The sequence below is a fragment of the Kogia breviceps genome, chromosome 19 (assembly GCF_026419965.1).
Source record: "Kogia breviceps isolate mKogBre1 chromosome 19, mKogBre1 haplotype 1, whole genome shotgun sequence".
Taxonomy (NCBI): domain Eukaryota; kingdom Metazoa; phylum Chordata; class Mammalia; order Artiodactyla; family Physeteridae; genus Kogia; species Kogia breviceps.
Window position 1 is genome coordinate 27246129 of NC_081328.1, and position 14660 is coordinate 27260788.

Sequence of the window (14660 nt, forward strand, 5' to 3'; positions counted from 1 at the left end):
ATGCCAAGGTAACTTTATTATCCACCCAATTTGTTTTGCCTTCCTGTTTTCTCACCCCATATTTTGCTGCTGAAAGATGTATTTCTCTATTGTGAAAGAGCACACACAAGCAATTCCAGCGGATTTATAGATGGGATAATTTCTGCACCTTCAAAGTACTGTGGCAGTACATAACTCCCTTGTATCAAATCAACTCTTTAGCAACATGATTAATTAACCTGTAAGAATAGAAGTTCAACACTGTTGCCTTGAAATGCACATGTATTTTGGTTTTAGGCTTTACCTACCCTTCCATACCCAAATCATTCTGTTGTATTTTTCAAAATCTTGGGTAAATCAATAATATTTGTGTATGTGCTTTACAACACTTCCACTGCAATCACACTGTGAGTTTTATGGTCAAACTTATGCAGCATACACTTCCTTCTTCTAGAAAAATCCATTACATCATTCCAACTTTAGTAGAACTAGCTGGTGTACATGTGCTTAAACTCCCATCTTATTTTCTTTTTCATTCACTTTGTTTTTTTTCTGCCAGAAGCAGGAAACAGCCAAAAGAGTTTTTGAAAGCAGTGAGTCACTTTTAGAATGTATTCTGTAAGCATTTATTGAACATTACTGTGCCATGTTCTGTGAGAGGGATAAAGAATAAGATATGGACTCTGACTTAAAGGGGTCAAAGTCTAGTAGGAGAGACACACTCCCCCCTTTCCCGCCCAAATTAATTGCTAGTATAGTGTGACAGAAGCTTTATTAAAAGGTTTGCAGTGATAGGGAGATGGGGTAGGATTTTAGAGCATGTCTCCTCCCAGTTATCCTTCTCACCCTCCAGGTTGTAGATAAAAATACCGCAATGCAACAATATATAAATAAGAAACAACGGACTATCTGAGCCCATCTTCTATCTTCACATTTCCCTCCCAACTCCCCCTGATGTACTCGCCTAGCTGTGATGTTGAGTGGGACAGCCACAGTGGGAGGGGACTAGTTGGCTTTAACCAGAGCTCTGATGCTTGTTACCACATGGAGACAGGAAGCACACAAGAGAGGGTAGGACCAGATCTCAAGCCTTGATGACCTAGTAACCCAGTTCATTAGATAGAAATAAATTAGTAAATAAATGTAGTACCCCAATGGGTGTCTGGACAAATAGGTCAGCAACTCCTCTTGGGATGGAAGTTCATACTCCACCACCCCCGAGTGGGAAGAGAGGCTGGGCAGAGGTATGAACAAGAGAGAGCACCTAGAGTGCTGGTGCTGGCTGGGGGGAAGCAGCACGTGTCAGGATCTTCACAGAAGAGGTGTATCGAGGGGTGTCTTGTAAGGATGAGAAGGAATCTGCTGAGGGAATGAGGCAGGAGATGTTCCCTAGACAAAACAGTCTATCTGAGTGACTGTTGGGTGAGAAATGCTGCTGGAGGGAGAGAGGAAAGGGTCAGATAATGGCAGGTTAGGCTAGGAACTGAAGAGCAGCAAGGGGGCAAAAGAATCAGATGTGTGTTTCAGAAAGATCATTCTGACAGAAGTGTGGTGGGTTGGTTGATGGGGACAGGTGTGGTAGAGAGGGAGAAAGGTATATTGCCTCCATTGCCATTATGCAGGTAATAAATGAGAAAGACCTGAAAAACAAATAGGCAGTGTTTGCATGGATCAGAGAAAGGGGAATATATTAAGAAATGTTCTAGAAACAGTACATGTCTTTTTCTTTCTCCCAAGCTCACCAAGCACGTCAGTCACTACCTGTGAATGCAGAGGCAGACAGGCCAGAAGTGTTACTCTTGAAAGGAGCTCCCTCCATGAGGAAGGAAACATCAGGGGTAGGGGATAAGTGATCTCAACCAATACTAATCCCAGTCAACTTGCAGTTCCCCTCCATTCTGGGGAGTCATTGCTAAACTCTGGGAGGCTTACTTAGTGCCAGGGCACTCTGGGTTTAGATGGTCTGTTGTCACTATCCAAGTTGGGTTTCACTGAGAGGCCATGTGGACTGAATGGAAAAAATCTTCATTTAGGTCCAGTGGGTCTTCCTGCTACTCCTGTGATCCTTTTGGGTTCATGGAAATCAATATGATCTTCCAGTTTGGACCACACTGGGCTAGAGGAAGCTCACTGAAGTTGTCCAAGGCTCCATGTGCCTATACACACCATGCAATCATTTCCATCCTAGGGTACAGAGAGGAACGGGTCTCCTCTGCTCTCAACACTAACTCATATAATTGGGTTTTGCTGCTCCCAAGAAGGTGGTCCAGGAAGTGGGGCCCAGTGCCTTTCTCTGAGTCCCACCACCATTTTTGTTCTTTTTCCTCTCCCACAGCCAGGGGAATTATTTCCTAGACAGGGAGTAGGAAATCCTTGCTCTTCCACATCATATGTGCTCTCAGATCTTTGATCTAAATCATGAATCCTTTCCAATTCCCTAAGGAGCCAGACTTCTGAAACTTAAAAGAGCATGTGGGGCTTTCCTGGTGGCGCAGTGGTTGAGAGTCCGCCTGCCAATGCAGGGGACACGGGTTCGTGCCCCGGTCTGGGAGGATCCCACACGCCGCGGAGCGGCTGGGCCCGTGAGCCATGGCCGCTGAGCCTGCGCGTCCGGAGCCTGTGCTCCGCAATGGGAGAGGCCACAACAGTGAGACCCCGCGTACCACAAAAAAAAAAAAAAAAAAAAAAAAAGAGCATGTGTTCCTCTGCTTTCTGATGCCACACACCTTTCTTGAGACAGTGAACATTAAATTGACTAGAAGTTTAGCTATGGAATAAAAAAGGGGAATAAAGAAAATAAGTGTAAAAAGCTTTGGTTAACTTCAGTTGAATGTCCTTTGCATAAAATATAAATCACATAGGGGCTAGGATCACATATATTTTGCACTGTATCTCTAGGACTTTGCAGTGTTTGGCATCTCAGTGTTTAAAGTGAATAAATGAATACAAGGGCATGAGAGTTAAAGTGGGAACTAAGTCTTAGCTATGGACAGCGCGTTATACATTCAATTTGGCAAGTACGCGTTGAACACCTACCATGTGACAGGCACTGTGTTAGATCCTCCTCCACGGTGCTAGATCCTTCCTACAATGCTGAATGAGACAGATAAATCCCTGACATCAAGGAACGTACTCTCATCCTTACTCCCGTTATTAAGGAAGACAAAAAACAAATAGATCATTACAAATTGATAAATAATGTATAAGGAATAAACAGGGTAAAGTGACAGATAATATTTTAGTGATGGGGGAACAGAAATGAAGAGGGGTCATAGCTACTAATCTGATTGCACTTTCCCTAAGACCACCCCTGTACCCTGTGAGTGAAATTCAAACTTAAAAAAAAAAAAAGAACAAAAGTAGTATTAGTTAAATTTAAAAAGTCATATGAAGAAAGCAAATACAGAACTGCATTTAATATTTACATAATCATCATGCAGGCACAATGATATTACATGTGGATAGCTATAGTTAAAACATCTTGGAATTTTATTTCTAAAGTTAAGTTTTGGGGCTTCCCTGGTGGCGCAGTGGTTGAGAATCTGCCTGCTAACGCAGGGGACACGGTTTCGAGCCCTGGTCTGGGAAGATCCCACATGCTGCGGAGCAAGTAGGCCCCGTGAGCCACAACTACTGAGCCTGCGCATCTGGAGCCTGTGCTCCGCAACAAGAGAGGCCGCGATAGTGAGAGGTCCGCACGCTGCGATGAAGAGTGGCCCCTGCTTGCCACAACTAGAGAAAGTCCTCGCACAGAAACGAAGACCCACCACAGCCAAAAGTAAATAAATAAATTTTTAAAATTAAAAAAAAAAGTTTCATGGGCGTATTCTATATTCTATTTAAAGTTCTTTTCATCCTCAAAATTTATGTGCAATAAAGTATGTAAGTTGTTTTAATGTTAGCTTAGTTCTTTTTGTTCTGTATATTGTAAAATTCAAGTTTGTTGACTTTTGAAATAGTTGCATTTTACTTAGCAGAGAAAATAAAAATGTCCATTTCCCCCTAGAAAAAGGATAATACTTTCTAATTTTGCAAATAGTTTATGAAAGTATCATTTGACTTTGTATTTTTACAGCTGCTTAGAATTTATTATTGGAGAGGCCCTTCATACAGTATGTTCCTTTTCTTTCATTTGTAGTCAAAGGGTGTTGTTAATATTATTTTGGAACTATTCAAATTTAAGAGAGTGATAAAGGGCCTCTCTTCAGGGGTTCTTATTAACCAAACCCCTAACTTCTCACTCCTTTAATGAAAAATACAAGGTTTTTGAGAAAAAAGGAAAGAAAGGAAAAAAGGGTTTTAGACTATGAGCTTCTTGATTTGGGAATCAGAGCTACTCCGTGTGTTATCTTCAAGATCTTGCATCTTGTCTGGTATCTCGCAGGTGCTCAGGAAATGGTTGCTGAGCTGAACTGGTTTGGGAAGAGTCAGGGGAATATTATCGCCTCACAGAGATGGGGAAACCAAGGTTCAAAGTGCGTTTGTATTGTGCTTTGCACTTTACCAAGGCCTCTCACCCCAGTTAGCTAATTTAACAGTCAGTCCTCCACGGGGAGGGGGAAGGGTAAGCTGGGACGAAGTGAGAGGCTGTCATGGACATATATACACTACCAAACGTAAAATAGACAGCTAGTGGGAAGCAGCCGCCTAGCACAGGGAGATCAGCTCTGTGATTTGTGAACACCTAGAGGGGTGGGATAAGGAGGGTAGGAGGGAGTCGCAAGAGGGAGGGGATATGGGGATATATGTATATGTACAGCTGATTCACTTTGTTATACAGCAGAAACCAACACAACAATGTAAAGCAATTATACTCCAATAAAGATGTTAAAAAAAATAAAATAAAAAAATGAAAGTTGGTCCTCGCCACCATTATATATAAAGTAGGAAAGGTCAATACTTTCAAATAAAAAGATCACAGTAATTACATGTTTGACGTACAGTGAATTGGTCACTGCTAGACTCCCCTATATACAGAGTCAGCCTCTGCTGCCAAGGGACAACTAAAACCCAATGATGAAAAAATTCAGGTCTTTAGATAGTGATGGAAAGATGATTACTCTAAGGACAAAGACAATCAGAAAAGTTATTGGCAATCTTTCGACTAAAAAAATATTCTATAATATAGAGAAGAAAAGCTCTTATACACTATTGCTGGTACTGTAAATTGGTCCTATTTTTATGGAGGAGAATTTGTGAATTTATACCAAAATTAAAATGAACATAACTTTGACTTAGTAATTTACTTTTATGAATGTATCCTCACTATAGACTTACTGGCATAAGAGTGCATAGATATATGTGGAAAAGGATTTAATGAATATGAGAATGTTAACTGTGGCATTGTTAGTAACAGAAGACAACTTAAATTAGTCTAAGTGTTCATCAATAGATTGTTGGCTACAGAAATTAGGTGTTATCTGGGTAGTGATATTTTATAGAGACATTTGAGGTATAACATTAATCTATGTATCACCATGAAAAACATGACCATAATATATTAAGTCAAAAGAAAGATACTTAACAATATGATTTCCTTTGAGTAAAAGTTCTCATGAAAGGGCTTCCCTGGTGGCGCAGTGGTTGAGAATCCGCCTGCCGATGCAGGGGACACGGGTTCGTGCCCCGGTCCGGGAAGATCCCACATGCCGCGGAGCGGCTGGGCCCGTGAGCCATGGCCGCTGAGCCTGCGCGTCCGGAGCCTGTGCTCCGCAATGGGAGAGGCCACAACAGTGAGAGGCCCGCGTACCACACACACACACACACACACACACACACAAAAAAGTTCTCATGAAAGTATTAGAGACAGCTACCTTGGGAAAGTGAGATAGGCTATCTTTTAACTTTATTCAATTCCATACTACTTGATTTTTTTAAAATGGAAATAGATTATTTTTCAAATTAAAAAATTAAAGAGAAGCTATTCAATTCTGACTACCTGAGAAGCTTTTAACTTCTTAGCCAACAGTAAGTAGACCCCAGGAAATGGTCGGCTCTTGCCCTACTTCACCATAGTTCCTAGGACTGTGCTTGGCTCATTGTTGGTGCTCGGTCAATATTCTGAGATTAAATACGTAAGGAAGGCTAAGCCAGGTCACTCTGTAGTAAAGTGAGATGGAAGCATGTAAGAACATTGAGATTTTAAAATCCTACAATCTGAGTCAGTGGGTCAACAGAGAAGAGTTTACAATGACCACAATAGAGTTGACTTAAAGAAAGATGGGCTATATAAATGTCAACTCACTCAGAAATAACTGGGGGATTCTACTTGCATTGAATAAGGATTCTTAATGACTCCCCCCCCCATATGTTTCTTTGAGCATCTCTTGGGGCATTTATCTGTGGGTTCAGAGGTCACAGAAGCATAAAGAGGAAGAAATCTCAGTCAGTGCTCAAATGGTCCAGCCAGTTCAGACCCTGAACTCCTCAGGAACAGCCTTGCAGTAAGGAGTTCAGCCTGACAGAACACTTCCTGGGACATGGTTTCCACTTACTCCTGGGGAATTCTTTCCTCATGTGTTCTGACTACCAGGAAGTTCCTTAGCACACCGACTTGAATCTGCCTCTTTGTAAAACTGACCCACGGACCCCAGCCCTGCCGCCACTGTCACACACAATGGCTCTGACTGGCTCTGCAGTGGTTTAAGAGAATGGGCCCCACAAGACTTGCCTTGAGCCCCAGTTTCCACATGTAGGTGATGAATCACCCTGAGGCAAAGATCAGCAACTCTCTCTAATCCTAAACTTGGTTACAAAATGAGGATGATCATAGTTTCTACCTCATGGGGTTGTTTTAAGAAGATAATGAGATAATATATGCAAATGATCCATCATGAATGTATGGCACAGAATGCCCAATACATAATATCATTACGATTTTTGTAGGCCTTTTCCATTAGGTGTTCGATTAGGAAGCAGGAAGGAAAGTGGCACCAAATGGTAAAGTTAACCTATGAGGTGTCTGCCAGTGAACTGCTTCCTGAGGATCTTGATGCCAAGTGACTTGAGCATCTTCTGTGTTTTCCTCGCTAGAAACAAATTAGAAAAATGCTCCCAGGAAGGGGAGGGACACTTCATACCACTAATGTGGCAACGACAAAAGTCTGTACTTTCACAATTATAGGTACTAATTTATAAAAGTAACTTGGGGTGTTTGAGAATCTCACTCACCTCTGGGGTTCACAAGGAAAGAGCTCCTTCAGGGCCTTCTCTCAAAACTTGTCTCCCTGCAGCCTCCTAATATTCAAAGAGCTGTCAGAGGAAACACAAGTTTCTCCAGCCATTCTGAAACTTTTCTCAGGGCTAATGACTACCTATCAGCCTGGATTTGACTTATGTTATCATTCAAGACATAAATTATAAATCCTACATCTATTCAGGAATGTGTGCCTGAGCGTAATGTACACATATATTTACAACATAGATCTATATAATATACTATATGAAATGTAGTAGACTAGAAGACGCAAGATCTAGGTCTAAGTTTGACCTCACTGTGTGAACTCTTAGGATCTCAGTTTGCTCATCTATATAAATGGTTACAATTGATGATTCTGACACTATATTCTAAGGAGTTTTAGGTTAGCATAGCAGTGCTGGGGTCTGTTTTAATTGGGCTTCAGGCCTCCATCTTGTTTCAAGCAGGACAGCAATATTTTTTAAAACATCTGTTACAAATATTGAGATTCTGTTTAAGAATTCATTTGAAAAATGAGTCTTTTTCACCAAAAGATGTTTGAAAATCACTGAGTCAAGTGACCCTCAAGGCTCCGAGTTCCTTTTTCTTACTTGTATTTCAGAGGTGGGGAGGGAGGGAGCGAGAGAAAGAAGGGAGTGAGGAGGAGAGGAAGAGGAGGAGGAAGAGGGGAAGGAAGAGGAGGAACAGTGGTGGTGATGGCGAGAAGAGGAGGCCAGAGAGACACAGTAACTTCTCTGTGTTATCAAGGATGGTTTGGGAACGGTATTCTGATAGTTAATGATTCTTGCTCACTTTCTTCCTCAGTACAGTACGTCACCTAACTATATAATAACACTGCATAAGGATAAGTCCCTTTTTATTATTCAGTAGGTACTTAATGCCCAGAGCATTTAAAATGACTTCCTCCTCCCTGCCCCCCCACCCCCCACTGCCCCAACTTCCCAGCCCCAGGTTTAAATCATTAAACGGAGAGAAAATCTTTAGCACTCCAAGTCAATGGCTCATTCCTTCCAAATACTGTCTAGTAGCATCCTTACAATAAGATGAAATAAGATCAGAAGCATACTTGGTCTGGAGGCTGACATCAGCAATAATGGGGTCAGTCTGGAACGCACAGCAGAGGAGTTCAAGGATGTCTCTTTTGACACATAGATTCCGGATGCCCCTCTATTCATCAGCTCCCCTCAACACTCCCTCTGGTAAGGACAACCCAGCAGGGCAAATCCCACAAGGGAGTCAGTCTCTTTACTTTAGAAAAATGTGAGCTGCTGAAAGAAGCCCATTGAATCAACATCACAAAGCCATGCCCCTTCTTGGTGAGTGTTTGGGGGAAGGGTTTATAGGAGAACCATGAGGTTGGGTGGGGGCCATGTTTGAATGAAGAAGTGCCCCCTGAGTCTCTGTGGCCCCAGGGGTACACAGCTGTGGAGCTCAGCTGCATCAACAGAGACATGGGACCCTGTGTGTCGGGCTGCAACCTGCCTCTGCAGGGATAGCAGGGTGTGGGGCGAAGGGGTCTGAACATGGAATCGGAAGGTGAGGGTGTGAGCCTCAGCTCCAGGACAAGGTGCTTCATTTCTCTGAACTGCTCTTTTCCTATCTGAAAAATACCCACTGGAGTTGCCTCACAGGCGTGTTGTATGGTTTACATAAAACAGGGTCTGAAAAGCATTTTGTAAATTAGAAAGCATCAGAAAGATGTAAGCTATATCCAGTGGCCTGTGGAAAAGCTTGCTTAAATCACTTTCCTAAGGTATGCATATAAAAGGTTAGTGAATTACCAAATAAATGAAGTGTTTCACTATGTTCACATAATTTTTCAATATGTCTTAATTATAAAAACCACTGTGATATTCTATAAAGAACTAAATATAAAATTACATAATTACATATGAAAAATTATATATATTATAAAATCTAATTACATGTGATTTCAAAAACGGGACTAGATTATTCCTAAAGAACTACTGTAGTGGCAATTAATCTTGTAAATGTATACAGTTATATCAAAAAGTTTTACAAAAATAGCTTAAATCCAGTCTCCATTTCACAACTTCACTAAGTAGTGTGCGTTTTACTCCTATTTTAGATGTCGTGTCTCAGTGTCCTCCACGTCGACGGAGATGCCAGAAGACCATGGAGCACAGCTTCCCACAGAAAACCATCAATTCTTCTGGTCAGGAAGTTCTCTGGAGCAATCCTCTTCGTTCTCCTCTGAGCAGGACAGGGTCAGTGCGCTCATCACGGGATGCATCCAGGACGTGGTCTGTGTTACGTGACTTGGGAAGAAAAAGGGATACAGTTACAATCTGAAAGATTGTCCTTCTAGCCACCATGTAAGCAGTGATCCCAGCGACGCTGCTTCCACCCTACAGCGGACTCCTGAATTAGGAAGCAGTTGGAACTGGATCCAATAGTTTTTAAAAGTCTTAGATATGTTTTTAGTTTCAACAAAACCCATTTTTTTCTTTATTCTTTGGTAAAAAACAAAACCCAAAGAATGCAGGAGAATGTGTCATCTTTGACTCCTTGCTCTTCTTTATCCATCAGCAAGTCCTGTGATTGTCTTTCTGTAACATCTCTGGAATCTTTTCCTTTCTCCTTTTCCAATGCTATGGGCTGGGTCACTGAAACAGCTTGTCTCTCTGCCTCTGTTCTGGTTTTTAAATTCATCCTCCACTCCAGCCAAGAGATCTTCCTAAATGACAGATCATACACTGCTGCTCACCTGCTAAAAATTCAGTGCCAACTAATGCCTTCTGGATCAAATACATATTCCATAGTATGAAATACCTTGTTTTTTACCTGCCTCAACAATACTTTCTTCTCTGCTACAATCTTCCCCCTTCCCATGTTGTTTATTCAGCTAACTCAAACTAATTCTAAAGAACCAAATCTCCCTCTAGATTCCTCCAATCTGTGCCCATGGCCTTATCTCTTATACCATATTACAAATGCCTGTTTATTTTTAGGCCTTTGTACTGCATACAAAGCTCCTTCAGGGCAGGAGCTATGTTTCTTATCTCTGAGTCTATGGTACCTAACATATTCTCAGAACAAGTAACTAGGTGTTTCGGGGAAGAACATAAGCAGAGGTAAGGAAGGACGTACAAACATATGGGGCATGTTCAGGAAGTGGTGAAACATCACTACTTGTGCCCCTACCTGATGCACGATGCCTTTTAGACCTAGTATCCAACTCCCAGCCTTCAGCTGGATGACTCGCCTAAATCCACCACTATATGCCCAGCTCCTGAGTCCTGGACAGACAGCTTCTGGAATAGGATGACCTATTCCTTCTCCTTGGATCCTCGTTCTAGCCCTGGCTTACCCCGCTGCCTTATCCATCCTAGATCAGTTTCCCCTGCCCCCATCCTACCCAAACTCAACCTCAGAGAAGCATCATGTCTTAGATCAAGTCCATCTGAGGGCTGGCACTTATGAAGATCAAATAAGATTGTGGATCTCCAAGTATCTCCTACTTCCTAAAATATTACAGAATAACATTTCCGAAGTGTGCTATAAGGGTTTTAAATACATATTATGTGAAGAAGAGAATTCTATGGTCAAATAACTTTGAGATACACTAGTTTAAATATAGTTAAGTAGGTATTTTTACTGTAGGATTTCCCAGAGCCCTAAGTATACTAATGTGTTTTACGACTCCCCAAGAGTTTATAATATTACTCAAACTAACATGCCCTATTAGCACACATGGGCCGAGTGTGCCTTTGAGCACAATTTGAGATCTATCACAAAGAGGCACTTACTTTAGTGTCTGTTGATGACAAGAACTGAAGTGTTGGACTTAGTACCAATGGTCAGTTTCACTGTTATTACTGGATTTGGTTTGTTTTCAGTCCTATATTCTAAATTCTATCCATATCCCCCAAAACAAATTGTTCAACTCCTCTGTTTAAATATTGAAAATGCAGCTTTCCATGGAAGAAGATCACTTATAGTTTCATGATAGGGTAAATGCATTTAAGTTGTTTAGGAGTCGAGGTGGAGGTGGCAAGGCCCAGATATCTTCATAGTTTCAAAACCTCAGAGTGTGGTTAAGTGATACAAAGAATAGTTATTCTCTTGACAGTAATCCATATTACTATTACCTCTTTAAAATGGTTTAGTGCGATTTCTTATTATGGAGGCTAATACTTACAAAGTATTTGATTCTGCACAGGTTGACTTCATTTCAAGGCTTTTGTAAAGCAAAGCTGGAAAGCTGCCTAAATTGAAAGTGGTTTTAAAGAATTACCAGTGAGCGTAACATAGAGGGCTAGAATACCACTGCAAGGGGAAATGAGGACACATTGTCCCGTACTACGAACCTGTTTAAAACTGAAAGGAAAAAGCTTGATGGGATATCTTAGTATATTTACTTTACTGTTTATCAGCACATTTATAATATGTTAGTCCAAAGAAGAGACTTTAATTTAAATTATTATAAATCCTTCCTCCCCTACAATGCTCCTTAATTGGGGAGGCTGGAAAGGAAGAAAAACAGGCACAATTAATTACCTGAGGGGTAAGGTCAGGTGCACACAGTTTCTTATGTGACTTAAAAAAAAATTCTCATGTTTGAAATATTATAACTGCCCATATATGGACATTCCACTGAATTGATAATATAAAATAAGCAAAAGTAAAATGTTTAAGAAGAAAATGTAGATATAGACTCTGAACAATGAATATTAGAAAGTTCAGCCAGAAAGTCATCCTTGACAGTAACCTTCATTAGGCACTTTTTAATCAACAAATCAACATCTGATCTTTCTCCAAATACAAAATAATACCATAAAATATTAATTGATTAATCTTATGTTCATAATACACTTCTCTGTACACAATTGAAAAACACACACCTTAATGCCAAACATGCAAATACAATAGCCAATCATTAGAAAAAATAAAACTGAAGCAACAGAGGGTTAGTTTCTATGCTTCAAGTACACATTTCACACCTGGCTCTTTTGTAAAAACATCCAGAACCAATGCTTCTGAAACACAGGTAATGCATGTAAAGTGCCTGGTGAAGAGTAGATATTCAATAATGATCATGGCTGTTTTTTTGTTTTCTGTTAATAATTAGGGCTTTCTGAATATTGTAAGAAAAACTTGGAATTTTTCCTGTGATGCTGGAACGGGGCCATTTGTGTGTATACCATTCAATTTTATGTCCTGGTGAGCATGGTGACTAAAGAGCTTTGACATAATCGGTATGATGAGATAATCTCAGATTTACTGGCCTGGAGAACATTCTACTATTAGAAATATTTCCTCTCTGATTTGTGTGCTTGGTAATTCAACTGAGAAGAGAGAGAATAAATCAACCCTGTTGACTCTGTTTAATTAATAAAGACCCCATGGTTCACAAAGTGAGATGCTGCTACTTAGTATGAAAAATTTAGAGGTCTGGAAAATAAATGAGGCTGACTGTGAAACATGAAAATCTTCCATTTGAACATACAGTACCTCTGGGAAATGTTTCTGCAGAGAGTGTATCTGACCTGATTTGGGGAGCAATCAACAGCAGTTCAGATATATTTGAAAATCTAAAGAGCCTAATACTACTTGCCTCTGAATGACTGCCAAATCTGTTGTTGGAAAACAGTAATATTTGAGCTGGGAAGATGACAGTGTTGTGTGGTTTCTTTTATAATATTAGTAATTTGAAAGATATTTTAGAGCTTATAAAAAAAAACCCTAAGAGAACATGCTATATTTTATTGCCAAAGAAATGTAAGTGAATTATTTAAATTCCATTATAATTACCTTCCTTATGTTTCTTACCTCCTAGCATGCAAAATGCTTTCTTTCTAAATAAAAATTTAGGACAGCCAGTTAAGAGAAAAGTGGTTTAAAGACAAAAAGAACACTAGTTTTGTAGAAATTCATTCTTACAATAGTGTGTGATGAAGAAAGAGGTTCTTTTTTTAATCTTCCATTGTAAATGATACTATTTATATGTTATTGTGAATTTAGCAAGATTGCATGTATTACCTATTTAAGATAAAGCTGCAGAATAATAAGCCAAAGTAATTAACTTACAATGTCCTTTATTTACGGGGGGGGGGGGTAATCTTATGTATATAATATTCATATGAACCAGAAAATAAAGACAAATAAATATGTTAATCCAAAATGTTTCTGGTATCAGTACTTGGAATCACTGAAAAATTTTACAACTGGCCATATACTTCAAGTAGTAATGAAAATTAAAGATTTAATGAAAAATATTCCCAATTGAAAACAAATCAGAAGGGAAGAACAGAAAGTGAACCATGTCAATAAAATTATAAAAAAGTCACCAAACCTTGGTGAGGTAGCATGTAATCTTGTCAGACACTGGTTATGAGAATGACTACAGATTATAATAGAAAGTATCCATTCCAAAACATGTTTAAGAGAAAATTGCAAGCAGTTTATTTCCACTGATATATATATACAGTTCCCTCTTACATAACTTTGGAAATATACTCCTAAAATCAACATGAGTCATTAATTTCTCATTAATGAACTCTGTAAATATCTCAGAATACTTTGAGAATTTTGTAATTAGGCATTTGGAAATCCAGTGAGGCTCTGATCAAACATTAGCAGGATCCCATTCAAATCTTTACAGTCTTGAAGGCAAATTTTATTTCTATTCTATATTTATGGCATTCTCTGTAAAAAATATATCAGATATATTTTTCAATTAAATAATCCAATTAATTAAAAAATCTTTAGGCCTAGATATTACATTATGTTACAAGAATCTAAAGCTACAGTAATATATTACTTATGCATAATATTGGAAAAAAATTACGTCACTAGACTTGTAAAAAATGAACACTGAAAAGTCCTGAAAAAAATATGAAAAATATGAATTATATTTTTTGAAGTAATACACACAGGCTTAGATTGCTGTCAATTATTGTACAGAGGCAAAAACATACCAAGTCCAAAGGTGATACATTTTTCAAAAAAAGAAAATGTTTCTATGATCTCAGACTATAGCTTTGGGTAACTTTTAAAAATTGACGCTGTTTTGGATTGTGATAGAATAAAAAAATTCAGAAGACCTCTAAGAACATGTCCTAGTGACACTGGTACCTAGACACTGGACTATTAGATACTAATAATCAATTCTGTAAAATTCTGTAGTTGGTGTATTTGTACATTCTCATATACTCCCTTTGGCAGTGTCCACCAAAATGTATGTTCTCCATTCCACACTGTAGAGTTATTATCAGGAGGGCGCTCCCAGGCAGAGACTACATTTCTCAGCTCCCCCTACATCCTTATGTGAGCATGTAACTAATTCCCACCAGTGGAAGGGGAGAGAGTTGATGTTTACGTCTTGTGGACCAGGGGTTTTCAAGAACAGCGCTGGAATACCTTCTCTGTTCTCACTCCTCATCCATAACTGAATGCAGAGAACTCAGAGGCCCTAGGGGATGGCAGAGCCATGAACTGGAATGAGCTCGGGTTTCAAAAT

The 14660-nt window shown here is 39.6% G+C and overlaps 1 protein-coding gene across 1 annotated transcript in view; it reads right to left on the bottom strand.

Moving 5' to 3' along the window:
- Positions 1-8017: 8017 nt before the first annotated feature.
- The window catches only part of STXBP4 (syntaxin binding protein 4), a 202156-nt gene continuing 195513 nt past the window's right edge, over positions 8018-14660 (bottom strand). The window contains exon 18 of the mRNA XM_059048918.2: positions 8018-9456. Coding sequence (XP_058904901.1) covers positions 9342-9456 — 115 coding nt within the window. The 3' untranslated portion in view covers positions 8018-9341. The remainder of the gene's footprint in view (positions 9457-14660) is intronic.